The sequence below is a fragment of the Macaca mulatta genome, chromosome 1, assembly GCF_049350105.2.
Source record: "Macaca mulatta isolate MMU2019108-1 chromosome 1, T2T-MMU8v2.0, whole genome shotgun sequence".
In the NCBI taxonomy this organism is placed as follows: domain Eukaryota; kingdom Metazoa; phylum Chordata; class Mammalia; order Primates; family Cercopithecidae; genus Macaca; species Macaca mulatta.
In genome coordinates, this window is record NC_133406.1 from 187,355,817 (window position 1) to 187,383,695 (window position 27,879).

General features: G+C 41.9%; 2 protein-coding genes across 22 annotated transcripts in view; both read left to right on the plus strand.

The window, feature by feature from the left end:
* Positions 1 to 6,319, plus strand: part of LRP8 (LDL receptor related protein 8) — an 80,869-nt gene extending 74,550 nt beyond the window's left edge. For 12 of the 20 annotated variants that reach the window (XM_077955984.1, XM_015139976.3, XM_015139996.3 and 9 more), the window contains 3 exons: positions 2,020 to 2,192; positions 3,324 to 3,500; positions 5,833 to 6,319. In XM_077955984.1, the coding sequence (XP_077812110.1) occupies positions 2,020 to 2,192; positions 3,324 to 3,500; positions 5,833 to 5,871 (389 nt within the window). In that variant the 3' untranslated portion in view covers positions 5,872 to 6,319. The remainder of the gene's footprint in view (positions 1 to 2,019; positions 2,193 to 3,323; positions 3,501 to 5,832) is intronic. The other 8 variants (XM_015139987.3, XM_028833649.2, XM_001112880.5 and 5 more) reach the window with 1 other exon arrangement.
* An 8,204-nt stretch (positions 6,320 to 14,523) lies between these two features.
* Positions 14,524 to 26,315, plus strand: MAGOH (mago homolog, exon junction complex subunit). 2 transcript variants are annotated; one of them, NM_001257602.1, is made up of 5 exons: positions 14,524 to 14,684; positions 17,709 to 17,767; positions 19,641 to 19,751; positions 24,542 to 24,624; positions 26,096 to 26,308. In NM_001257602.1, the coding sequence occupies exons 1-5, from the start codon at positions 14,597 to 14,599 to the stop codon at positions 26,193 to 26,195; spliced, it is 441 nt and encodes a 146-aa protein (NP_001244531.1). In that variant the 5' UTR covers positions 14,524 to 14,596; the 3' UTR covers positions 26,196 to 26,308. The 2 variants fall into 2 exon arrangements, with proteins under 2 accessions (NP_001244531.1, XP_077849870.1); XM_077993744.1 differs by having other exon boundaries at positions 14,527 to 14,639; positions 26,096 to 26,315.
* Positions 26,316 to 27,879: the final 1,564 nt, after the last annotated feature.

Consider the following 27,879-nt stretch of genomic DNA (forward strand, 5'->3'; position numbering starts at 1 on the left):
TGAACTTCAGAATAACCTTATCAATTCTATAAAAATTTTGGTGAAATTATCAAGATTGCTTTAGATATATGAGTTTATGTGAGGAGAATATACATTTTTATTATATTAAAGCTTCCCAGCCAGAAATGTGGCATATCTATTTATTTCAGTCTTCTTTTATGTCCTTCAGCAGAACTTTATAGATCACATAGGACTTGCATATTTCTTCTTAGATTTTCCTAGGTATTTTATATTTTATAGCTTTTTGATGGGCTATTATGAATTTATTTTTATTCCATTACATGTTCTTTCTCTTTTTTTTTTTTTTTTTTTTTTTTTTTTTTTTTAAGAGACAAGAAGATCTTGCACTCTTGCCCAGGCTGGAGTGCAATGGTGCAATCACAGTTCACTGCATCCTTGAACTCCTGGGCTCAAGGGATTCTCCCACATCAGCATCCCGAGTAGCTGGGACTAGAGTAGCTGGGACTACAGGCATGCACCACCACACCTGGCTAATTTTTTAAATTATTTTTTTTTGTAAAGACCAGGGCTCACTCACCATCTTGCCCAGGCTGGTCTTGAACTCCTGGGTTCAAGCAATCTTCCTGCCTCAGCCTCCCAAAATGTTGGTATTACATGTGTAAGCCACCATGTCTGGCCTTCGTTACATTTTCCAATTGGTTCTTGCTGATTAAAAAAGAAGGTAATGATCTTTTATGTTGATTCTTGATTAACTAAGATTATTTCTGATAGTTTTTCACCAGGTTCAGAGTTCCTAAAAATATAAATAGCTGTTAATAAGAGTTTGGTTTCCTCCTTTCTCTTATTTATTTATTTATTTATTTATTTATTTATTTTGAGATAAGGTCTCCCTCTGTTGCCCAGGCTGGAGTGCAGTGGCACTACTGTGGCTCACTGCAGTCTCGACCTCCCAGGTTCAAGCAATCCTCCCACCTCAGCCTTCTGAGTAGCTGGGACTACAGGTGCCCACCACCATGCCCAGCTACTTTATATTTTTTGTAGAAATGGGTTTTCACCATGTTGGCCAGGCCTGTCTCGAACTCCTGGCCTCAAGTAATCTGCCTGCCTCAGCCTCCCAAAGTGTTGGGATTACAGGTGTGAGCCACTGTACCTGGCCTCCTTTCCCATATTTATACTCTTAAATGTTTTTCTGGCCTTACTGCATAGCTAGATCTCTAGGACAATAAATATTACCAGTGGTAACTGCCTTGTTTCTGTCTTTAGTGCATATCAATTATTGTAATCTTACTAAAACGGAAACCCCTTCTATACCATCCTAGATAGGTGATCATTCAGCCTCCATTGGGATACTGAGTGACTGCTAACCACCTTACGAGCTACTTGCTCCATTTTTACCCAGCTCTGTTGGACAGAGCTTCCTCCTTTAATCATTAACATATTCATTTATTCTAAATCACAGCTTATGTTGCCCTCTGTGTCTCCTTCTAGAGATGTTCTTCTTCAGGTGGAGCCTCACCTTTGGAAATAAACACTGTACCTGGCCCCATCCCACTCTCCACCCCCCAGTTTTGGGAGAGAATGGTTTTCTTAGAGAAATGTAGGGAAGCAGCAGCATTAGGGCAAAGGTGTGGTAAAATTCACTCATTCATTCAGCACGTTACTAGGCACCTACTCAGTGCTAGGAACTGGGCATAAAGAGTTAAAAAAAAAAAAAAAAAAAAAAAGACACAGTCCCTGCCTTGAAAGAGCTATCTAGTTGGGAGTACAGATACATAAAGTAAGATACTGTGTGTGATCTGGGAGCACACATGAGAGAGCAACTGCCTCTGCCCACAGTTGGGGAAGACTTCACATTTGAGCAGGATCTTTAAGGATGAATAGTTAATAAGGGAAAGAAGGGATGAGAGATGGGCTTTCAAACAGCAGAAAAAGAACATGCAGAAACAGAGCCTGAGGAGCAAGGGGCAGGAAAGGTGGAGTGGTGACAAGCCTTGCACTGATGTCTGAGCAGTGGGCTGGAGCCTGCTGGAGGTCCAATCTCCTGTGTCCTTCCTCCAGTGGTGATAGCCCTGCTGTGCATGAGTGGATACCTGATCTGGAGAAACTGGAAGCGGAAGAACACCAAAAGCATGAATTTTGACAACCCAGTCTACAGGAAAACAACAGAAGAAGAAGATGAAGATGAGCTCCATATAGGGAGGACTGCTCAGATTGGCCATGTCTATCCTGCAGTAAGTATTTCTCACTGGGAGAATTCCTACCTTCTGACCATCTTCCCTTCCATCCTTTCTTCTCCTCCCATCCTTTCTTCCTTCCCATCCTTTCTTCCCTCCCTTCCTTCCTTCTGTCCTTCCCTCCCTCCCTTCCTTCCTTCTGTCCTTCCCTCCCTCCCTGTCTTTTTTCTTTCCTTCTTTCCTTCCTTTCCTCCCTCCTTCCCTTCCTCCTTCCTCCCTTCCTGAAACATTTATCGAGAACGTACCATGTATCAGGCACTGTTCTAGGCCCTGGGGAACACAGAAATGCTGGGGTAGGTGGTTAAGGTAAAAAGGTATCAGGACCACCTTGTACCTAGAGGCTTTTCCTGGCAGTAAAAAAGCCAAATGTCTCTTTCTGCTCAGTAAATTTTCAGAACCTTTGGCCTGGAAGGGTAACTGTGGCCATTTAATTCAAATGTATTCATTTCAATACTGTATGCCAGTTATGTGCCAAGCACATTAGATATCAAGTATTCAAAAGTCAATAAGGAATGTGCTTGCTCCCAAGAAGTTGGTAGGGAGTTAGAGATACTAACATACAGTGGTATAATTGTGTGCTGAGTGCCGTGGTGGAAGCTCAGGAGTCCCCTCTTCTAGAAAGCTATCCTTGGCTTGCTTTGTTCTCCCACAGTCCTCCGGGCCTCTCTGCCTCACAGCCCCTATCACACTGTAGTCCACTTGTCTTTTACTCAGTGGTCTCCTCACTAAACCCTAAGATCCTTGAGGGCAGAACTGTCTGATTAATCTGTTTTCCTGATGTCTAGCACAGTATGGCTGACTCCCAACAAATATTTGTTGAATAGATGCTATGGAAACATCAACAAGGGAGCTATGAATTCTGTCTGGAGAATCAGGCAAGGAATGCCTCACAGAGAAGGTGACAGATGGACTATGTCCTTGAAAGATTAATAGCAGTTTTCCCAGGAGAGAAGGAGGGAAATGGCATTCCAGATAGAGGCATGTGCAAAGGCTTAAAGGCACAACACAGCATGGCTTTTTGGGGGAATGAGGACCATGAAGTGGCACAACAGGTGTCACTGTTATACAGCAGAGTCAGGGGGCTGAGTGTGACCTCAGAGGTCATCCACAGTGCCATCCCCCTGTCAGGCAATCAGCAGCTTTGATCGCCCACTGTGGGCAGAGCCCTGTCTTGGGGAGACCAGAGAACTGGAAGACCCAGCCCCTGCCCTCAAGGAGCTTTTTGTCTTGCCGGGGGAACCAAGGTCACAGCTGCACCAACTCCCGAGGAACCCTCTTTCCGAGCTGCCTGTCGTCAAGTCCAAGGTAGGGCAGTGCCACTCTAAGTCTGAGGGGCTGGTGAGTGAGGGCATGAACCAAGGCAGGCGCAGCCAATCCTAGAAGGCTTTCTGGTTTGGGAAGGCTGCAAATTGTAAGCTGGGTGTTGGAGCAAAGAAGAAAAATGGGTTAGTCACAGACCAATGAATGGCATGTGGAAGAAAGCGATCAAGTTTGGAGCAGAGCAGACAGAATTGCTGCTGAGGCAAATTGTTCATGAAGGGGAGACATGGGAAATGAGATGGAGCAAATGAGGAGGGTTAGCAGACGGCCTTGAGGATCCTTAACCTCGGCCAGTCCAAAAAAAATAGTTGCTTGACCAATTTTTGAAGATCAGAGGGGGCACAGTGGAAGAAGCACTGAACTTGGAGTAAGAAAATTCCCAGTTCCATCCTTCCACAGCCCTGTGATCTCAGTCACTTCTTTCTGCTCACTGTTATTTGTAAAATGAGAATAATAACCCGCATTCTACCTGCCTCCTGAGTTTATAAAGTACAAGTGAGATAGCACATGTGAGAGCACTTTGTGACTTACAAAGCACTCTGCACATGTAAAATGACATTATTTCCAGAGAAAGAAATGACTCAGGGGGAGTTACTCCTGATGAGTCTAAGGACTGAGTAATAAGCTTCTGCCAGTTGCAGAGAAATAGAGTAGTAGAATGAGGAAATCAACATTTATTGAGCACCTACTGTGTGTCAGACACTGTTCTCAGTGTTTTACATACATTATCTCATTTAATCTTCAAAATAACCTTATCAAGCCAATATTATTAGCCCCATTTTGCAGATGAGGAAACTGAGACTCATAGAAATTGAATAACTTGCCTAAGGTCATAGCCAGGAAGTGGCAGAACCAGAATTCAAACTCCAGTCTGTATATACACAAAAGCCCATGCTCTTTCCTTTATATCATGAGGTAAATAGCCTTGAAGCTCTGGAAATCAATATTCTCAACAACCTGTCTCTCCTCTGTCGATTTCTCCGGTAACTGTACCATCACTACTGGGGCCTATCTTTGGCCTAGAGATCTGTCTTGGAGAGAGTGGGAGGGTGGCTGGACTAGAATAAGGTAGTCTCAATTATCTACACTAGTGGAGGATGGCCATTGCATTCATTAAAAAACTACAGATAACCCAAAGATGACTTGAAAGGCAGTAGAGTTACTTTTTATCATATGTAGAATGTCCAGAGATGGGAGATACTAGTCTGATTCTATTTTATGCTGGTTACGTTGACCTAGGATACTCTGGGCCCTATGTGTTGTTAGGTACTACATTAAACACTCTCCATGCATTATCTCATTTGATTCCTCAACAACCCTGTGAGGTAGGTCCTATTACTATTCCCATTTGATAGATGATAAAACTAAGTCTCAGAGAAGTAAACTGGCGGGCCCGAATTCACATAACTATAAGAAAAATACTGAAGCTGGGGAGGGTCTTTCCAAAGGAGGGTATCTGGGAAATGGAAAAGAGGCAAACAAGATTACATCAGGACTAGATGGGGAAAGTTAGATGTTATCCTGGAGAAGAAAACACTCAGAATGAAGGGAAGGGAATTCAAACACCATCTATAAATTTCAAGGGTTGTCCTATGTAGAACTGTCTCTGAGTCTGAGAGATGGAATCAGGGAATGTCAGAAGATATAAACAAACAAATTTCACATTAATATAGAAAAGAATTTAAATCTGTTGTCCACAATGGAATAGACTGGCTCAGGGGTTAGTGGGCTCACCATCTCATGGTCAGCCATTTTTGGCAGACAGGAGTCTAGCATCTACCTAATGACTAGAAAGTAGGGGTGAGGGAGAGAGGGATGGAATTTAATTAACCTGCATTGCCTCCCGATTCTGTTTAATCTGTTGGGAAGGTGCAGTATATTACCTTCCTAAATGTGATTAGCATGCTAGAGACAAGTAACCCCATAGCCTGAAATTTAACATTTGCCAAAGCTAACCCACTGAAATTGACCAAACCTAAAATCCTATAAGGGAGGATTGAGAAAATTTAGATCTGAGCAACTCTTCTTTACAAAGATACAAAACAGAATGATGAAAAAATCTACAGCTTTGGATTCATACAGACCTGGGATCAAATTTTAGTTCAGCCACTTGCTATGTGATCCAGAACAAACCCTACTTAAGCTCATTGAGTTTGTTTTCTCATCTGTAAAATAAATAGGATAAATCTTGTCTCTTGGGAGAGTTTGAAGATTATGTGAGCTAATACCTATTAAAGTAACATAAGTCTGTACTTTGTCAATAATAAATAGTAACTCTTATGGATCTAACGATGAATTCTTTGGTTTGTCTCCCCAGCGAGTGGCATTAAGCCTTGAAGATGATGGACTACCCTGAGGATGGGATCACCCACTTCGTGCCTCATGGAATTCAGTCCCACCCACTACACTCTGGATGGTGTATGACTGGATGAATGGGTTTCTATATATGGGTCTGTGTGAGTGTATGTGTGTGTGTGATTTTTTTTTTAAATTTATGTTGCGGAAAGGTAACCACAAAGTTATGATGAACTGCAAACATCCAAAGGATGTGAGAGTTTTTCTATGTATAATGTTTTATACACTTTTTAACTGGTTGCACTACCCATGAGGAATTCGTGGAATGGCTACTGCTGACTAACATGATGCACATAACCAAATGGGGGCCAATGGCACAGTACCTTACTCATCATTTAAAAAATATATTTACAGAAGATGTTTGGTTGCTGGGGGGACTTTTTTAGGTTTTGGGGGGTTTGTTTTTTGTAAATAAGATGATTATGCTTTGTGGCTATCCATCAACATAAGTAAAAAAAAAAAAAAAAAAAACTTCAACTCCCTCCCCCATTTAGATTATTTATTAACATATTTTAAAAATCAGATGAGTTCTATAAATAATTTAGAGAAGCGAGAGTATTTATTTTTGGCATGTTTGGCCCACCACGCAGACTCTGTGTGTGTATATGTGTGTGTTTATATGTGTATGTGTGTGACAGAAAAATCTGTAGAGAAGAGGCACATCTATGGCTACTGTTCAAATACATAAAGATAAATTTATTTTAACACAGTCCACAAGGGGTATATCTTGTAGTTTTCAGAAAAGCCTTTGGAAATCTGGCTCAGAAAACAGATACCATGGTTTGTGCAATTATGTAGTAAAAAAGGCAATCTTTTCACCTCTGGCCATTCCTGCGACCCCAGGAAGTCAGGAAAAGCCTTTCAGCTCACACATGGCTGCTGTGACTCCTACTGGGGCTTTCTTGGCTTTGGCAAAGGTCAGTGTAGAGATATTCCATGGTACCAGAGTGCTCAGAAACTCAAGATAGAATATGCCTCACCCTCAGCTACTCCTTGTTTTAAAGTTCAGCTCTTTGAGTAACTTCTTCAATTTCTTTCAGGACACTTGGGTTGAATTCAGTAAGTTTCCTCTGAAGCACCCTGAAGGGTGCCATCCTTACAGAGCTAAGTGGAGACATTTCCAGAACAGCCCAAGTTTACTATAGAGACTGGCCCAGGCTCTGAACATCTGGGACATGCTGTGGTTGAGAATAAAGATGGTGGAATAGGTTTTATTACATCTCTTATTTCTCTTTTCCCCTTACTCTCTACCATTTCCTTTATGTGGGGAAACATTTTAAAGTAATAAATAGGTTACTTACCATCATATGTTCATATAGATGAAACTAATTTTTGGCTTAAGTCAGAACAACTGGCCAAAACTGAAGTCATATTTGAGGGGGGAAATGGCATACACAATATTATAGTATATTGGATATTTATATTCACACAGGAATTTGGTTTACTGCTTTGTAAATAAAAGGAAAAACTCTGGGTATATGTATAGATGCTCTTCATTATAGACACCTTCTTTGCTTTTCCTGGCCTTGCGGGAGGAAGGGAGAAGTGCTCTTTTCTATTTGTGGGGTCTCCCATTGGAAACATAATCCTATAGTCCCAGAAGGATTCAGTCCCCACTGGCTTTCCCATCCAAAGAGAAAGAGTTTGAGTTTCTTAACTCTGTTGTTCTGCCACTTACTCCCAGTAGACAACCAGGGACAAGGTGCAACATGGAAGTGTTTGACTTAAGTAGGAGCAGAGGAGATGCATCTAATCTCATCATACCTGGAACTTGACACACTTAACCAAATGCCTTCCCATCCCTACCTGCCAGATGCCCCCAACTCAATGAAGGTTGGATGTCTCACCAGCTTGATACCCTTTGAATTTTCAGTCAGACATTCTGGAGTTCTAGCATCCTGTACCTAGGACCTTCCTCTGCATCACTCTTGGCCTCCTAAACTCTAAGAAAATAACTATATTCTGGAGCTTGGGCACTGTGTTTTGCATAATCCAGCAATCTCCTCATGACATGCATGTGTTGATAGTCCTGAAATATTCCATTGAGAGGGTAAATGCAGTTGACCTAGAATGACCAATAACAAACAGAATTTTAAGAACAGGTGGCCAACTCCTATGGAGCTTACTCACATTACCATTCTTTTAAGAACGGAGAGTAAAATTATTTTTGACTGAAGAAAAATGATGACAGTGAAAAACATGGAAATTTACTCAAAACAAGTGACTTTTCCTGTAACCTTCTTCCAAAGAAACTGAATTTTCCAAGGAATTAAATGATAACAGTGGATAAGGCATAGTTTCTAAACTTTCGGTCAGATCCTGGCATTCACAGAAAAAAATAATGAATGGGGTCTGGACATACAGCCTGAGATCTCAAAATGATGATGAAATTCACAGCTTTCTCGGAGACATCCATGTTTCTTGCATATGCTATAACTGCAGTTTGAAAGAGGCAGCTATGGGAGCAACCCTTTACAAGAAACAAATTGTGAAATGCTCATTTGTTGGACAGCAGTAAACAGATGAAACCTGAGGAGCCAGATCCACCTTCCCCCATTCGCAGAGGCTTTTCAGCCTCATTTTGAGGTGTAGTTACATATCTTTTGCCTTTTGCCCCCTGTGCATAGGTATCTACAGCCAATCATAGATCACAGAGTCACTGGACTATAGAGCTGGAAGGAAGCTCAGAGATAATGCCAAGAGGGCAGAAAATGTATCAGAAGCCAGTCCCAGTGCTTTTCCTCCATTTCCATCTGCAGGAAGACTATTTTGGGCTGCCTGAACATTGTATCAGACCTGCTACCTATACTATGGTCTACCTCTCCTCCAGTGGAATTACAAAGGCACTAGCTGAAATGCCTTCTAGAAACAGAGAAAATGAAAACTACTTACCTACTTTTGATAGCACGGATTATTTATAAAACAGATTGAAGTAACCCATTAACTGGCAAAAAGAGAATGAGATCGGATTTAAATGTATGGCAGTAAGTCCTATTGATCCCTCCAGTTATCTCAGTATGACTGCAGTATATTCATTCACTAAAACCACTCATTAGATACCAACTACACACCTGGCACTGCAGATGTAAAGGTCAGTCACACATGTTCTGACTTTACAGAGTTCACAGTAGCAGTGGAGGAAGATATATGTGGAAACAAAAAAGGCATCGATTCTATTCAGAGCACTGTTATGGCACAATGGAGAGAGGGGTCTTTCTACCTGAGAAGATGAGGAATAGGGTCATCGTAGAAGTGACTTTAAGTCTTAAAATTAAGAAGGGGATTCCAAGCTGCTTCAGGCAGAGACACACCGAGCTAAAACACAGAGGTATGAAGTAGCATGGGGACTTTAGGAACTGCACAGTTCATTCTAACAGGAACAAAAGGCTCAAGGGGTCAAGAAATGAGGCTGTATGGAAAGAGGTTCAATGTAAGTACTTTATAAAATAGATTAATTTCTGATTCAATGAAGCATCTCTTGATCATTGTGTACAAGGCACTAAATTCATCATGGAAAATTCATTAGGATGCATTGCCAGCACTTTGCAGACCTGATGTTATTCAGCCTCAAGCTTTCCAGTGGCCAAAGGAAAATGCTGACTGCTTTTCACATATTTGAGTCAAAGATTTTTTTATATGGTCAACGAAGACTAATACAAGGGCAGTGGGATTTTCACAGAAGCATGCCATGTTGTTGAGAGCCTCTTAGATCTTCTCAACTGTGAGAGAGAAAACTGAAAATTTTGAAGACACTGAGTCTGGAGAGGGGATACCAATCACTGTCCAGTCAGGCGTTGGTGGGAATGGGGAAATGGCACAGGAATGCAAGCCTCTCCACCCTACCCCCAAAACTCCAGCCATACACTCATCATTTCACAAAATATAAATGAGTTAGCATTAAACATTTCAGAGTAAATAATTCCTTTTCCCGAAATGCATGAAGATAGAGTAACAGTCTTCTCACACTGTATTTTTAGGGTATGGAAAATTTAGAAGGTTAAAGAATTACTGCTTCAATTTTTCAGTTAAAAAAAATCAGGAAGCTCTGTTCATTCAGGCTATGCACCATGTGCACAGTCAAGAATTAGCAGAAAACCTCTGCATTTACAAACACTTTGTGCTATAAAAAGTAATTTTTAAAAAGCCACTTGTGTGTGTGTGTATATATATATATATTTAAAGCCAAGGTTTTGATACTTTTTTACAAGAACTGCAAGAGAAAACAGATACCTGTCCAAACCATATACTTTTAAAATAGCATTTTTTTTTTCCATACAAGCTGTTGTTAATTTGGGGGTAAAATGCTGGTTTGCAAACTTCATCAAATTGTTCCCAAGTGGATTTTCCTTGTTTGTCTTCCCCCACCAACCCTCAAGTTACCATATTCGATGTAAGAATCAGGCATGTTAGAATGTTGTGTCACACTAACCAGTTCTGCTCTTTTTGTCTTTTCATTCAAGTTCCATTAGCTTCTGTGCGCGGTGCCCTTTGCAGTCTGGTGTCTCTTCCAGAGGCAAGGGGGCTGAAGATGGCGTGCTGCATCTCACTAGCTGTACTAACATAATCTTGGTAAACTGAAAACCAAATGTGGACATTTGTAAAATCAGTGCACTGTTTCTAGAGAGAGATTAAATTCATTTTTAAAAAATCTTTAAGTATTGTTTCATTGTAATACTTTAATGAGCGGGAGTGAACTGAGTCCCTAATGTGTACCAGTATTCTACATACATTATCTCAATCTTTGTCAACAATTCGGTGAGGTAAATACTATCAATACTATCCACTCCCATTTTATAGATGAGAAAATGGGTGAAGTAACTGCCCAAAGTCACAAGGTTATTTTTAGTGCCCCCTAAGATCAATTGTAACGTAGCATTCTCTGCCTAAATTTTCCCTCTCTGCCTCTATATGACTAATTCCTATTTGTTCTTGAGTACTCCACTTAGGTAATGCCTCCTCCAGGAAGCCTTCCCTTCTCTCTAAGACTAGGTTAGATAACTCACCTCAGTACCTCTATAACAATTTTTGCCTACTTGCATCCCAATACTTCTGCCCTACCATTCATTCCTATGCCATTGGGGTTGCTTTTGCCAAGGTCATCCAGGACCTCCTCGATTATAAATCTGGTAAACATTTTCAGTCTTGATCTTTCTTGACCTGGAAGCAGTAGTTAACACTGTTAGCCACTCTTTTCTTGGAATACTCTTATTTTGGCTTCCATGATACCATATTCGTGGTTTTTCTCCTATCTCTCTGGCCACATCTTCGTCTCCTTTGCCCACCCTTTAAATTATGGTATTCCACTTCAAATCCATCCACTTTTCTATCTCCTTTACTTTTTTTTTTTTTTTTTTTTTTTTTTTTTTTTAAAAGAGACAGGGTCGCACTCTGTTACCCAGGCTGGAGTACAGTGGTAGGATCATAGCTCACTGCAACCTTAAACTCCTGGGCTTAAAGCAATCCTCCTGCCTCAGCCTCCTGAGTAGCTGGGACTACAGGCACATGCCACAATGCCTGGATAATTATTTTGCTTGCCTTTTTTTTTTTTTTTTTCTTTTTTTCTTTTTTTGACAAGGTCTCTTTCTCTGTTGCCCAGGCTGGAGTACAACGGCATGATCTCAGCTCACTGCAACCTCCGCCTCTTGGGTTCAAGCAATTATCCTGTCTCAGCCTCCTGAGTAGCTGGGGCTACAGGCGCATGCCACCCTGCCCAGCTAATAGATTACTTTAACTACTTATCTGAATGTCATACGTCTAGTCTTTTCATTTTCCAATCTAACCCACAACACTGCAGCCAAAGTGTCTTTCTAAAGTGCCATAGATGTATCACCACCACTTATTTCCACTTTCCTGTTTAAAGCCCTTCAACTGCTTTGCTGGCACTAAAATTCAATATTCTTGGGTGTGCCCAAACTCTTTTAATATGGTTTATAAAGCCCTTCATGATTCAGCTTCTGCCCCATCTCCAGCCTCATCACTCACTGCTCTATATTCTAATCACACAGTTCTGGGCCTCTGTCTGGAACATTTCCTTCAGGAACATTTCCCTAAGGACCCTACACTGTATTAGGAGTCACCTCATGTGCTTCCATAGTACTCTGTGCTTCCTTTACTGGAAATCTTATCCTTACATTGTAATTGCTTGTATGCTCCTTAACTTCCTCCTCTGCAAGCTCTGTAAAGAACTGTCTTGCCCAACATTGTATCCTCTCTCTCTGCACATGACACTCAGTGGATGCTCAATAAATGATGCTGAATGCAGGCACGGCAGACACACACAGACCATGCTCTTTCAGTTACACCACGTCTCATATCCAGAAACCTGGATTACTTTACAGCCTGACTGGAGTTGTGTGTCCTTTAAATTTCTCAACACTTTTGTTATTTGCCACATCTGAAGATCCCCAGATTCACTTATGATTTTTATAATTTTACTCCTGGAAAATAACCTTGTAGCAATTGCTTAATCCCTCTACACACTTAACTCTAATTACCACCTCAAAATTGTTGTGATGATTCGAAAAACAAGCACAGGTAATCCCATTCAGCCTAGGAGCTGACATTTATTAGGTGCTTGATGGTTCCCTTTTCTCTTTTTTTTTTTTTTTTTTTTTTTTTTTTTTTTTTTTAGATAGGGTCTTGCTTCGTCACCCAGGCTGGAGTGTAGTGGTATGATCATGGTTCGCTGCAGCCTTGACCTCCCAGGCTCAAATTATCCTCCTACCTCAGCCTCCCAAGTAGTTGGGACTACAGGTGTGCACCACCACACCTACCTAATTTTTAAATTTTTTGTAGAGACAAAGTCTCTCTATGTTACCCAAGCTGGTCTCAAACTTCTGGGCTCAAGTGATCCTTCTGCCTCAGCCTCCCAAACTGCTGGGATTACAAGTGTGAGCCACTGTGTCTAGCCCCCTTCTCTTTTATACAGTTCCCTTGTTACTACCAATATGCGGTGTTTTGTAATAAAAATGTCATGGTTTTATAGCAATTTACAGTTTCCGAGACATTGTTTCTTATAACAGTTCTGCTAGGTGTACGTTTTTATGCTCATTTTAAAGAGAAGGAAACTCTGAAGTCTAAAAAGTTGAGTCAGTTCACCTTTGGTTACAATGAGTCATTGTTAAAACAAAAGATTTTAACCAGTGTCCAATGGTTTTTTTCCCCCACCACACCTACTCTACACTCTGCTGCTAATGCTTTTTCAGGGAGAAAAGGACTCATTGTTAAGACTGGGGGCCATGCACGGTGGCTCATGCCTGTAATCCCAGCACTTTGGAAGGCTGAGGCGGATGGATCGCCTGAGGTCGGGAGTTTGAGACCAGCCTGGCCAACATGGTGAAACCCTGTCTCTACTAAAAATACAAAAATTAGCTGGATGTGGTGGCACGTGCCTGTAATCTCAGCTACTTGGGAGGCTAAGGCAGGAGAATCACTTGAACCCAGGAGGTGGAGGTTGCGGTGAACTGAGAACCAGCCGTTGCACTCTAGCCTGGGCAACAAGAGCAAAACTCTGTCTCAAAAAAAAAAAAAAAAAAAAAGACTGGGGGTAGGAATCAGAGACTGCTGTCCCGACTTACAGAATCTTATACTGTTCTAGTTGCCAGGCCCCAAGAATGATGTCATCTCAGCACTGTCTCTAGAACCATTCATTCTCTCTAAGTGTGGAACTTAGACGAGTGAGAGCAGGCTCCTATTAAATAATTATGATCTTGATTGCTCTGGCCCTACTCAACTGTAAATTTTTTCCAGAGCCAGAATGGCTTCACAGAGGACAACTTTGCTCTGAAAAGAGTCTCTTTGGTCAGTGGTCCTCAACTGAGAGCTTTACAAAGAGTACCAATGCCCAGTTCCAGCGCTGGAGATTTTAATTGGCTTGGGGTAGAGCCCTGGCATCAGTATTTTTAGAGGCTCCCCAGGTAATTCCAATGTGCAGCCAGGCTGAGAATCACTGCTCGGTAAGTGGGATGACTGGGGAGTGGGAGATCAAATACTCTAACTTCTCACAGCACCTATTCTAGAGATCAGTGGGGCAGAAAGATAGAAATAAAAGGTGGAAAAGGACGAAATGGGTAAGTGTGGGTGAACTAGTTCCAGGGAAACGGCAATCTCCACTGTGGATTCAGGGAAGGCGTCACTGAGGGCTTTCTTAACAGTTCAGGTCAATGGAAGCCATCTTGAGGCACACACATCGTGCGCGGCATCCTCCGGGAAGGTCGGGTCATTTCACCCCATTTTACTGCCGAGATGACCTAGGTCCAGAGACGGTAAAGAGCGGTGTACGACTCACACAAGTCGGGGGTCCTGTGAACTGAGGTTGAGCCTGGCGGGGGCAAGGCTCGGGGTGTTCGGTCCGAGATCTTTAAGCGAAGTCACCAGACCCCGCGTTCAAAGCCCAGAGGTAGGCAGGCGGCTGGCTCTCGGCCTCAGGCCGGGAGAGAACCCAGCGGGTACCAACCTCAACCTCGCTCCCGCGTCCAGGTGGAGAAGCGGAGCTGGTTGGCCCCGCCTCCGGGTTAAACAAAGTTCGTTACCTCCTAGGCGTGAGAGGGTGTGGCAGTCTTGTTGTCACTTCCGGGCGAATAGGTTAGCTAGAAGGAACCCCTCCATTACGCGACGGCGTAATCTGACGTCACTTCCGCGCGCCGCCGCAAACGTCAGTGTCGGGCGCAGACCGCAGCAGTGCGGCTTGCTGTTGGAAGTTCAGGCTCGGTTGTCTTTTGGGAGCCATGGAGAGTGACTTTTATCTGCGTTACTACGTGGGGCACAAGGGCAAATTCGGCCACGAGTTCCTGGAGTTTGAGTTCCGACCGGATGGTAAAAGCAGCCTGCCGCCCGCCGGGAGCGGGACCAGGCCTTGGGGCGGGCGAGTGGGGAGGCCGAGGGTCGGAAATCTGTGGGGAACTAGAGGAGGAAGGGGCTGAGACCTGTGCAGTGCGGATCTGAAAGGAGCGCCACTGTGTCTGCTCCACGGCGTCGTTTTATCCATACAACAAACGTTGGCTGAACGCCCACTGTGTGCCAGGCTCTGTTCCACTCTTTGGGGATACGACAGCGAAGATAGACAAACTTCCTCTCTCGTGGAACTTGTGTTTTACTGCTGGGAGAGAGATCATAAAAAGATGATTCCGGATAGCAGTGAGTGGTCAGAAAATATGGTAGAATCGCTGGATGGGCTGCTTTTAGATAGGTTGGCCATTAGAGAGCTCTAATGGTATATTGCAGCTGAGCCCTAATTAGCAAGAAGGACCCAGCCTTGTGAAGCTCACAAGGAAGACCATTCTACCCAAAGGGAATACCAGAAGTCAAGGCTGCAGGGCGGGAATGAGCTTAGGCATGTCTCAGGTGGTCAGTGTGATTGAAGAGTGGTGAGCTGGGAGATGGCAGGAGATGATGTCGGATAGGTAGTAGGAGCCGCACCTTGTAGATCTTTATAGACCATGGTAAAGAGTTTGGACTTGGAAGGCTTTTTTTATTTTATTTATTTTTTTTTTTGAGACGGGTTTCGCTCTTTTTGCCCAGGCTGTAATGCTATGGCGCGATTTCGGATCATTGCAACCTCCGCCTCCCGAGTTAAAGCGATTCTCCTGCCTCAGCCTCCCGAGTAGCTGGTATTACAGACACCCACCACCACGCCCGGCTAATTTTGTATTTTTAGTAGAGACAGGGTTTCACCAGGTTGGCCAGGCTGGTCTCGAACTTCTGACCTCGGGCGATCCGCCGGCCTCGGTGTCCCAAAGTGCTGCGATTACAGGCGTGAGCCACCGCGCCTGGCCGGGCTTGGAAGGTTTTAAGCAGAGAAGAAATGTGATCTGTTCTTGAAAAAGCATTCTGGTTATTGGGTGCGGAATGGGCAACAGTGAAAACAGGGCTATTGATTAGGAGACTGTTGTCAAGACAAGAAAGATGTTGGGGGCCAGTCGCAGTGGCTCACGCCTGTAATCCCAGGACTTTGGGAGGCTGAGGTGTGCGGATAACTTGAGGTTAGGAGTTCGAGACCAGCCTGGCCAACATGGTGAAACCCCGCCTCTACTAAAAATACAAAAATTAGCCGGACGTGGTGGCAGATGCCTGTAATCCCAGCTGTTCGGGAGGCTGAGACAGGATAATCGCTTGAACCTGGGGCGGAGGTTGCAGTGAGCTGAGATAGTGCCAGTGTACTCCAGTCTGGGTGACAGAGCGAGACTGTGTCACAAAAAAAAAAAAAAAAAAAAGATGTCGGTTGGGACTACAGAGATAGTAGAAATGGAGAGAAAGATTTAGGAAACTGTTGGAGGCAGAATCAACTGGACTTTGATCGTTGATAGGATTTTTTTGGCGGAGGCACTGTGGTGAAGGAAAGAGGAATCAAAGATGACAGAAAACATCCATTAAGCGGGCCACAAAGATGTATCTGACAGGCCCCGACTGTGAGGGAGATGGATTTGTAAGCAGGGACCAAACAGCGTATTAGGTGTTGTGGTAAAAAGAAACAGAGGAGACTTGCAGCAGAGAAGGGGCACCTAGCCAAGCCTGAGGGTCAGAGGAGGCTTCCTACATAAAATGATGGGAGGAGGGGATGTGAGGTATTGGTTAGGAGACCAAGAAGAGTCAAGAAGGCATTTTAGACAGCATGCAAAGAGGCTGAAAACCAAAAAGTGCTTGGGATGTTTCAGGCAGAAACCAAGTTGTTCGACTCCAGCTGTGTGAGAGAAGAATATTGCAGGAGTGAGGCTGGAAAAGCAGGCAGGGGCTTTGCTTAGCCGTATGCCATGTTGAGGAGTTTGGATTTTTTTTTTTTTTTTTTTTTTGAGATGGAGTCTTGCTCAGTTGCCCAGGCTGGAGTGCAGTGGCACGATCTGGGTTCACTACAAGCTCCGCCTCCCGGGTTCACGCTATTCTCCTGCCTCAGCCTCCTAGGTAGCTGGGACTACAGGCGCCCGCCACCACGCCTGGCTAATTTTTTACATTTTTAGTAGAGACGGGGTTTCACCGTGTTAGCCAGGATGGTCTCGATCTCCTGACCTCGTGATCTGCCCGCCTCGGCCTCCCAAAGTGCTGGGATTACAGGCGTGAGCCACCGCGCCCGGCCGGATTTTAACCAGGAAGGCAGCGGAAAGCCATTGACTTTATCAAAGTATTAGAGTAACCTAATCTGATAGATCTGTTACCACATCACCTTGTCCACTATATGGACAGTGAACTGAATGTGAAGAAACTTGAGGCAGAGAGACAGCACAGAGACCGTTGGAATAAATTCACTGGGCTCATCTCACATGTATGTCTTCTAGTCTACATGTCTTCTGTTTCCTTCTATCTTCTCCTCATCCCCACCATGTATTCACATTAACCTGTTAGACGCACACATGGACAAAGGGTCTTGTGTACCAAATGTGCTCAGTGATAAAAGCAACAACTTTTCCATCACAGAAATAGAGTGTGGCACAGTCACATGATAATATATGTAAACAGCATCCTACAGTTTTCAAAATGTTTTCACAACTCATTTGAGCCTCAGGAGGTCCTATGTGCTGGTAAGTTATCATTTACTCTGCCTGTTTTCAGGACATTCACCTGCAAAAATGTGATTCGACAAAGTCAGAAAAGAGCCTGCCTGTGTTTTTACCTCACCTGAGCTGCTTTTTGCAGTAGTTGAGTGTCAGCTGTATATTTGGCTGTTTAAGCCTGAAGTGAAGAACTGAAAGACTAGTATTGTTGAACTACCTTAAGAGTAAATAATAAATGTCTTAGACACTTTGAGCAAGTTGGATACATTTTAGGCAACTGCCGATAGTCTTGGTATGGTATTGATGCTTTATTCATGTTTTTATTATATGTTGAATTTGGCTTTTGTCCCCACAGGGAAGTTAAGATATGCCAACAACAGCAATTACAAGAATGATGTCATGATCAGAAAAGAGGTATGCCTTCTGAGAGGCCTTCATTTTCTACATTTCAGCTTTTTGTCTTGCATTGTTTTTGTTGTATCTAGTATTGAAAGGTAAAGAACAGGGAGAGAGACACATGTCTGTAGACAGCTTCTGGATTATTTCCCAAATCATCTTTTAGTTGGGATTTTTTTATTTTACAATGTGGAATCAATTACTGGTAACCATTGACATACCTTGGTTTGAACCCTGAGTCTGCTGCTTACTACCTCATGTGACAGTGGGCAAGTTCCTGGCTGAACTTGATTAAATCTCTGTTTCTTCACCTGCAAAAACAGGGAAAATAAAAGCTACCTCCCACTCCCAAGTGCTGTCATAAAATTAAATGTGTTATACTTAAAGTGCTCTATATATTCCCTGGCACATAGTACACAATGGAGAGCTATTTAATTTGCATCTGAGTGGGAAAGGGAGCATGGGAAAGCAGTTGATATCATTGAATGCATGTTAGATGTCAGGCATGGCATCTTATTTAACCCTGATTATAAGCCCATATGATGGGGGAGGGTATTATAGCCCCCTTACAAATAAGAAAATAAAGGCCCAGATATTAATTATGAGACTTGTTCAGAGTTACCCCTGCTAGTAAGAGATACAGCAGGAATTCCCAATTAAAGGAATTCCCCAGTAAAGTTTGTATTCTCCTCTCTGTGATTTCTACTACATCATTAAGGCTTCATCAAAGCTACTCTTTTAACCACTCTGCCACCTTTGAAAATGTCTTAGCATATATTTTTCATACTGTTGTTTTAGCTATCAGTTTCATGCTTATTCACACATGTCAACATTCTCACTATTTTTTTACACAGGCATATCTTTTCAAATACATTTTGCTCCTCAGGAGCGTATTACCTAGTTAAGAATAACTGGCCGGGCGCGGTGGCTCACGCCTGTAATCCCAGCACTTTGGGAGGCCAAGGTGGGCGGATCACGAGGTCAGGAGATGGAGACCATCCTGGCTAACACGGTGAAACCCCGTCTGTACTGAAAATACAAAAAAATATAGCCGTGGTGGTGGGTGCCTGTAGTCCCAGCTATTCAGGAGGCAGAGCGTGCAGTGAGTCGAGATTGCACCACTGCACCCCAGCCTGGGCCACAGAGTGAGACTCCGTCTCAAAAAAAAATAAACCAGGGCATGTAGGTGTTGCTGTCTCTTTTGTTTTGCTATAACAGAATACCTGAGACTGGGTAATTTTTAAGCCATAAAAATATATTTCTCACAGTTTTGGAGGCTGGGAAGTCCAAGATCAAGGCACTGGCAGGTTCAGTGTTTAGTGAGGGCCCAGTCTCTGCTTCCACAACTGTGCCTTGTTTTTGCATCCTCCAGAAGGGATGAATGCAGTGTTCTCATATGGTGAAAGAACAAGCAAGGGGCCAGCTAGTTCTCTTAAGCTGTCTCCTAAGGCACTAATCCTATCCATGGGGGCTCTGCCCTCAAGGCCCAATCAACTCTTAAAGGCCCTATCGATTAACACCGTTGCATTGGGGATTAATTTCAACATGAATTTTGGAGGAGACACAAAAATTCAAACCATAGCAGGGGGCATTCACAGATCTATTTTGGGTTTCTTTGTGAGTTGGCTGTGTGGACAGGCAGAAGGGCCATGTAAACAGGATGTACCAGGAGGTAGTAACAGCTAGATGGGGGACTGAGGTGCAGTTTATTAGATACTTCTGACCCTGTCCCTCACCTGCATCATGCCGAGGTTGAGCATGAATGTCTTCCCACTTAAGAAGATGCCAGAAATAAGTCTGCAGGAACAGTTATTTTTATCTTCCATCACTATCTGAGTCAAAGCACTGCTTAAGGATACAACATACATTTTGTCTTTTAACTTGCTTTCAGGCTTATGTACATAAAAGCGTGATGGAGGAACTGAAGAGAATAATCGATGACAGTGAAATTACCAAAGAGGATGATGCATTGTGGCCTCCTCCTGACCGAGTGGGCCGGCAGGTATGTTTTATTGATTATCCTGTAGTGCAGAAATCTTACAAATAAGATGAGGTTTAGTGCTCTGCATATGATAGTGAAACTGTGTGCATGTGTGTGTGATGGTGGTGGTGGTGGTGGTGGTCAGCCCTGCAGAAAGCAGATTGCCAGCACCTTGGTCTAAGGAAGCATTAATCCCACAGGAAGGAACAGAGAGAACAAGTGCTGCTGGCCACCAAGAACCCAGCCTTGAATTTCTTCTTAGGACCCCCCACACTCCCTCCTCCACTTAAAGCTTTTGCTGCCTATCTCATTTACTAACTACTATGGACAAAGCATTGTGGAGATACAAAGAAAAATAGAACATGATTATTTCACCAATCTAATGAAAGGAAAATCATACAAATAATTCAGTATATGTATTTAAATTCATGTGTATTTATATACATTATATATTCATTCCGAGCACCGTTTTGTTAACTAAAAAATAAAAGCCACTATCATATTGAACTGAATTAACAGAAAAGGTATTTTCACTCTGACTGCTACCATCCTAATCCAGACTTCTGGACTTCTAATAGGTTCCCTTGTTTTTCCTCTTGTTCCATACCATCCATTTTTCCATCCTGAAAGCCAATGTAATTTTTTTTTTTTTTTCGAGACGGAGTCTCGCTCTGTCGCCCAGACTGGAGTGCAGTGGCATGATCTCAGCTCACTGCAACCTCCACCTCCTGGGTTCAAGTGATTCTCCTGCCTCAGCCTCCCGAGTAGCTGGGATTACAGGCACACACCACCATGCCCAGCTAATTTTTGTATTTTTAGTAGAGATAGGGTTTCACCATGTTGGCCAGGCTGGTCTTGAACTCCTGACCTCAGGTGATCCGCCCACCTTGCCCTCCCAAAGTGCTGTGATTACAGGCGTGAGCTGCCGCGCCTGACCAGTGTGATCTTTAAAAATGTAAATTTGCTTATGTATTCCACTGATTTAAACTCCAATGGCTTCCCACTGTACTTAAAATTTAAACTCCCACCTTATCTTTTACCATGCTTCCAGTCTGTCATGGTGTTCAAACCTTACTAGCTTCATTTCTGTTCCTCAGAAATACCTAGGTGGTTCTTACTTCAGGGCCTTGGCACTTGCCACATTCTGCCTAAAATATTCTTCCTTTAACTCTGTACAAGACTCTCTCTATTATTGAGGTCTTCAAAAGTCGGTTCCTCGGTGATATCTTGCCTGTCCATTCAATCTAAGAAGTCTCTTCCCATCATTAAGAAAAAGATCTGTTGTGCTGTCTTTGTGTGTGTGTGTGTGTTTTCTTTTTGCTTTCAGTTTCATCACAATATGTGTTGTCTTTGTAGCACTTATTGTCTAAAATTGTCTTACTTGCTTTTCAATTTTTTCACTGCTATATCTCCAGTGACTAAAATAGTGCCCATGTATAGTAAAAGCCCAATAATAATTTGTTAAATTAACATGAAAACCCATATAAACTCATGCCTAATAACCTCAAAATGATGGACCAACCCTTCAAGAAGAGTTTTTTTAAAAAATCCTACCTTCAGTACTTACTAAAGTTAACTTTATGTTCAAGGAATCTCAGTAATATCATATATATGTATTTTGCTTTACCATTTATAAAATTTTTATTTCTGTTAGCTCGTTCAACCATCACAACAATTGTGTGAAGAGGGAAGGGCATATTCCTTTATACCAGCAATAAGCCATTGGTACTGTAATTAAAATCAATCCCATTAATAATTACAAGAAAAGTTAATAAAGAACTTGGGTATGCAATTAACAAGATGTACAAAACTTGAAAGGGCTTTATAGAAGGACAAAAATATGTATCGTTTTTGTGGATGGGAAGATTCAGTATCATATAGATGTCAGTTTTCAACAAAGTAATTTATAAATTCACTCTTAATTCAAATGAAAATCGCAGTAGGGTTTTTTCCCCTTAAAATCAAATAGAATAAGCATTAAATTCATGGAAAATCAGAGGCAAGAGTAGCCAAAATAATACTGGAGATTGCTTATAAAACTGTGGCCATTTATAGTATGATATTGCCTCGGGAATTGACAGCTAAACCAATGGAACAGCATAGACAGCCCAGAAACCAACTTATGAATATATGGAAACTTGGAACAGCGTACTACAGAGGTGGACTTTCACATTAATGGGAAAAGAATGAGTTATTTAACAAATTGTACCAGGACAGCTGACAATATATTTATGGAATGTTTTTAAATTAGGCTATAGAAATCAAAAATTTTAAACAGAATATAGACTATCTTTTATTATTTATGGATAGAGAAGGAGTTTTTAAAACTCCTTAAGGGGTAAGATTGGTAAATTTGACTTCTTTACAACTTAGGTTTGACAAAAGATGGCAAGATAAAGTTGAAAGATAAGCCATAGACTGGAAGAAGGTATCTGCAAAACATAAAACTGGCAAGAGTTTTCTATCCAGAATATATAAAGAATTAGAAAGTAATAAAAAGACAGTCCCGTGGCAGAATGTGGAAAGGTTATGAATAACTTACAAGATCAAACAAGTGGCTAATAAATGTGAAAAGATTTACAGCTTCATTTGTAAAATGAAAGAACAACAGTGAGATACCATTTCAGACCCATTAGAATAACAACAGAAAAAATCTGCCGAGTTTAAAAAATGATACGAGAAAAGAGTGAGAGTAAAATTAGTATAACTGCGTTAGGGAGTAATTTTGTGGTATCTGGGAACATTTAAAATACTAGGAATTATATGGAGACATTTTCACATATGTATAAGGAGATGTATAGAAGAATATTCTTGCTACATTGTTTATAGGAACAAAAATTCAGAACTTAAGTTTATTTCAGTAGGGAAATGGAATACTATAGCATTTAAAACTAATGAGCTAGATCTGTGTAACTCAACATTGATAAATCTCAAAAACAATGTGGAATGAAAAATGCAAAAAGTATGTATAATATGACCATTTTTGTAAAAATTTTACAACACACTACTACGTCTAGGCCAGGCATAGTGACGCATGCCTACATTCCCAGCACTTTTTTTCTAAATTGGGAGGCCAAGGTGGGAGGATGGCTTGAGGCCAGGAGCTCAAGACCAGCCTGAGCAGCACAGTGAGACCTTTTTTCTACAAAAAAAAAAAAAAAAAAAAAAAAAAACCCTAAAAATTAACTGGGCATGGTGGCGCATACCTGTAGTCTTAGCTATTCGGGAGGCTAAAGGTGCAGGATGGCATGAGCCCAGGAGCTCAGGGTTACAGTGAGCTATGATCCTACCACTGCACTTCAGCTTCAGTGACAGAGTGAGACCCTGTATCTAAAAAGAAGTAAGTGAAAACATACTACCAAACCTGAAACAAGAATGGAACAAATCAGGGGATACAGGAGGGAGAACAGAATGGGAGATAGACATAAATTTTGTAGTATTTTATTTCTTTTAAAAAAAAATCTGACACAAGTATGGCAATAATTTATAAATCTGAGTATTGGAAACATGTCAGTTTTTTCTATTTTCTGATTGAATTATAACAAAAAGTATAAATGAATCAAAAAGAAGAAAAAGTAAGTAGGGCTCACAAGAATATAAATTCCACAGGGCAGAGATCTTTGGTTTGCTTGGTTTTACTTATCTGTCCTGAGCACTGAGAACAATACCGAGCACCCAGCAGGCTACACATAGATACTTTTTGAAGGTTTGTGGTACTCATGTCACTGTTTGGAAATTGAGACCCACCATCATACAGGTAGGGAGTGACAAAGTGGGGATCAAACCTAAGGTCTGGAAGTTGCCTAGATAGGTTAGATCCTTTAGTTTTTGTTTTTGTTTGTTGTTGTTGGAGACGGGGTCTCACTCTGTTTCCTAGGCTGGAGTACAGTGATGAGATCATGGCTCACTGCAGCCTTGACCTCCTGGGGTAAAGGGATCCTCCCACCTCAGCCTCTGTAGTAGCTGGGACCACGGATGCACACCACCACATCCAGCTAGTTTTTGTATTTTTTGTAGAGATGAGGTTTTGCCAAGTTGCCCAGACTGGTCTTAAACTCCTGGGCTCAAGTGATTCTCCTGCATTGGCCTCCCAAAGTGCTTGGATTACAGGTGTGAGTCACCATACCCAGTCCAATCATTCGGTATTTTTAAAACATAGATATATTCATGTTACTCCACATTGTTGATGATGAAAACGCATACAAAATAGTACATAGGCTGGGCGCAGTGACTCATGCCTGTAATCCCAGCACTTGGGAGGCCGAGGCAGGCGGATCATCTGAGGTCAGGAGTTCGAGACCAGCCTGGCCAACATGGTGAAACCCTGTCTCTATTAAAAATACAAAAAAATCCATCCTGGCTAACATGGTGAAACCCCGTCTCTACTAAAAATACAAAAAAAATTAGCAGGGCGTGGTGGCAGGCGCCTGTAGTCCCAGCCACTCAGGAGGCTGAGGCAGGAGAATCACTTGAACCTGGGAGGCAGAGGTTGCAGTGACCCGAGATCATGCCAGTGCACTCCAGCCTGGGCAACAGAACGAGACTGTCTCAGGAAGAAAAAAAAAAAAAAAGACCTACGTAGATTTTTCCAAATCTGAGAAATGCTAGAGCCTTGAGGGTACAACTTCTTTTAAATATGAGCTGTATTTATCTCTTGTTTCTAGTGTCCAGCACAGTTCAGTGCTCAGAATGAACTGCCCTTGATTTTGTGACCGTCTGTAGTCAAGTCTGTGTGATTTGGCAAATGATTAATCCTTCTGTGTGTTTGATGAATAAGCCAATTCTACTTAGATTTTCTAAAATGTTTCTAGGAGCTTGAAATCGTCATTGGAGATGAACACATTTCTTTTACAACATCAAAAATTGGTTCCCTTATTGATGTCAATCAATCCAAGTAAGTGTGCATGATCTTTACATCCAGTTGTGTCTGTTTTGGAGCAGTTTGGTAAGAAACCTTAACCAAATTGGGACCATTATGGGAAGATCTGGGGCAAATGCAAAATGCAGGTGGGCAGCTTTGTCCTCCTTGTTAGGGAGGGACCCCAAATTATTTTTGAAAACTTGCTCCTATTACTTTTGGTGTTTCATTCAGCCATTGCTACTGCATTCTTCTTGTTGACACACACATACAGATTAATGCATAGGAGCAGCCAGAACAAAAAATGGAATATGCCTAAAGAGTGCTCATGATAAACTGTAGAGTTACCGAGTCTGAATAGCTTTCTCAGTGTGACTGTTCAGACTGGCACATCTTAAAATCTGACTTCAGTGAAACTTGACATTTTTTAGGATCTAAATTTTCATTTGATTTTAAATTTATTATTATTATTTTGAGATGGAGTTTCACACTGTCGCCTGGGCTGGAGTGCAGTGGCGCAATCTCAGCTCACTGCAACCTCCGCCTCCTGGGTTCAAGTGATTCTCCTGCCTCAGCCTCCCAAGTAGCTTGGACTACAGGCACCTGGCACCACACCTGGCTAACTTTTTTGTATTTTTAGTAGAGACGGGGTTTCACCATGTTGGCCAGGCTGGTCTCGAACTCCCAACCTCAGGTGATCTACCTGCCTCGGCCTCCCAAAGTGCTGGAATTACAGGCGTGAGCCACCATGCCTGGCCTTAAATTTATTATTTTTTACAAAAGCATTGGTTTGTTGAAAAGGGATAAAAATTTTAAAATTCATGTTGTCAGTGGGGTAGATTATCAAATTGAGGCATGAACCTATGTACTACAAAGAATCCTTAGAATTTGGCAACTTCTTTGGCTCTTAAGTTTTGAGGATTCAGGATTAGATACGGCTCACTTTTAGCAAATGTTGGGCATGATTATCTTCCTTTGGACACTCTTCCTCCTTCTTAGCCAGTAATGCCACAGTAATCTTCAACCTCTTGGTCCTGCTTAGTACTACTACTTTTTAAAAAAGTGTTCCTAACTCTGAAAGTAATACATGCTCATTGTAGAAAATACAGGAAAGGTAGAAAAGTAGAAAGGGGAAAGTCATCCACAATCTTATCAATCAGACAACCCTTATTAATATCTTGCAGTGTTTCTTTTTAGTCTTTTTTTCTGTGCATTAATAGAATATATACTTTTTAAAAAGCATAAAAAATACAGTTGATTATTTTAATTATATTTTTTCACTTAATGTAAGCATTTCCCTATATTAAAAACTCAGCATATTTAAATTACCTCATAATATACCATTTTAATATACAGTCTTTTCCTTTTTTAGGGACACTTGATTGGTCAAAGTTTTAATGCCGTAATGCAAAGTTTTAATGTTCCTTTGCAAGGAACATCTTGATAGAGAAATCGCCAGTTTTATCTCAATGTTTTAAACTTTTTTTTTTTTCCTTTTGCATTTTAGGGATCCAGAAGGCTTACGAGTATTTTATTATCTTGTCCAGGACCTGAAGTGTTTGGTCTTCAGTCTTATTGGATTACACTTCAAGATTAAACCAATCTAGACTGAATATTGGTGTGGACATGGGGGAGTGGGTGGGAGTAGAAAATTTTGTGTATATCAGGGCAGTATTTTTTTATAAACTATAAATGATTGTCTTTAATAAATAAGTGATAAAATCCAATTTTTATTATTTTATAAAGATCTGAACATGTGAACTCTTCTCAATTACTTTGTAACACACTAACATTCTATGTGAAGTATTGCCCCAAAATCAAGTCTAATCAACTCTCTAGATATAACTACCATTTTATAGGAAATAAGAGAATACAGGAACATGTTTTAAAAATACAGTGGGACTTCAATCAGCCATATTGAGAAGAAATGGCAAATGATCTGGTTTCTTCAATAAATTACAAGGGAAACGGAATGGGAGCTTATAAAGGAGACTTAAGAGACACGTAATACAATGTTTGGACCCTATTTGGATAATGATTCAAAAAAATGTAAAATTAGACCAGATGTGGTGGCTTACACCTGTAATCCCAACACTTTGGGAGGCCGAAGCCAGCAGATCGCCTGAGGTCAGGAGTTCAAGACCTGCCTGGCTAACATGGTGATACCCTGTCTCTACTAAAAACACAAACATTAGCTGGGCGTGGTGGCGTGAGCCTGTAATCCCAGCCACTTAGGAAGCTGAGTCAGGAAAGTTGCTTGGACCTGGGAGGCAGAGGCTTCAGTGAGCCAAGATCGTACCACTGCACTCCAGCCTGGGTGACAGAGCGAGACTCCATGTCAAAAAAAAAAAAAAAAGGATTAATACCATTAAAGAAATTTAACACTGGTTTGATGATTTAGGTATGAAATAGTATGGTGGTTGGAGTTTTTAAAATCAACTTTTATAGATACAAATATTTTAGGTTTTCATAAGTATTTCAGTGTGGGGGAAAATGCTTTGGTTTCTTACATGATACAGGATAAAATGTCTGGTCTCAGAAAAGTTTTCCATTAATCCATTTTAAAATCAGAATACCAACAGCCATTCAGGACCAAGCCCAAGTTGTATAGATAGTGTGGGAATTTGTTCAGCAGGTAGACCTGTAGACAACTTTTTCTTTCTGCTAAATTGTGTGGCTTAAGCACAGTACTGGTTGAACAGATTGCACCTGCTGAAAGGAACTAGGTCTTACTAAGCCTCATTTGAAGGGAAGTGATTAGCCTAAACTCACCCCACTAAAAACAGGCCAGCCTAGGACAAGGTCCCAAGTGTCCTGACTCCTGGACCCATTCTTTTTCCACCACACTCTACTCCTTCAAAGACTATGGGGCAAGTTAAGAACAGCACTGAGATGTCAGGGTTCCTGACTCCAGTGCACCTCCTCCTATAAGGGTACTTGGGGCAATGAAGCAAGTTGGTAGTAAAGTAGACATCAAAAAACGACACTCTAAAGAACTGACGGGACCTCAGGTGATAAGTCTTTTTTGTTTTGTTTTCTGAGGCAAAAAAGAACTTTAGTGTAGAAAAATATTCTTGGCTAGGTGCAGTGGCTCACCCTGTAATCCCAGCACTTTGGGAGTCTGAGGCGGATGGATCACCTGAGGTCAGGAGTTTGAGACCATCTTGGCCAACATGGTGAAACCCCATCTCTACTAAAAATAAAAGATTAGCCGGGTATGGTGGCACACGCCTGTAATCCCAGCTACTCAGGAGGCTGAGGCAGGAGAATCACTTGAATCCGGGAGGCGGA

What these genes read in the sequence shown, in the direction of transcription:
- MAGOH (NM_001257602.1), top strand. Translation starts at nt 14,597, where the DNA reads ATGGAGAGTGACTTTTATCTGCGTTACTACGTGGGGCACAAGGGCAAA. An exon ending in GTTTGAGTTCCGACCGGATG is followed by an intron (nt 14,685 to 17,708) that starts GTAAAAGCAGCC and finishes TTGTCCCCACAG; the next exon opens with GGAAGTTAAGATATGCCAAC. An exon ending in ATGTCATGATCAGAAAAGAG is followed by an intron (nt 17,768 to 19,640) that starts GTATGCCTTCTG and finishes ACTTGCTTTCAG; the next exon opens with GCTTATGTACATAAAAGCGT.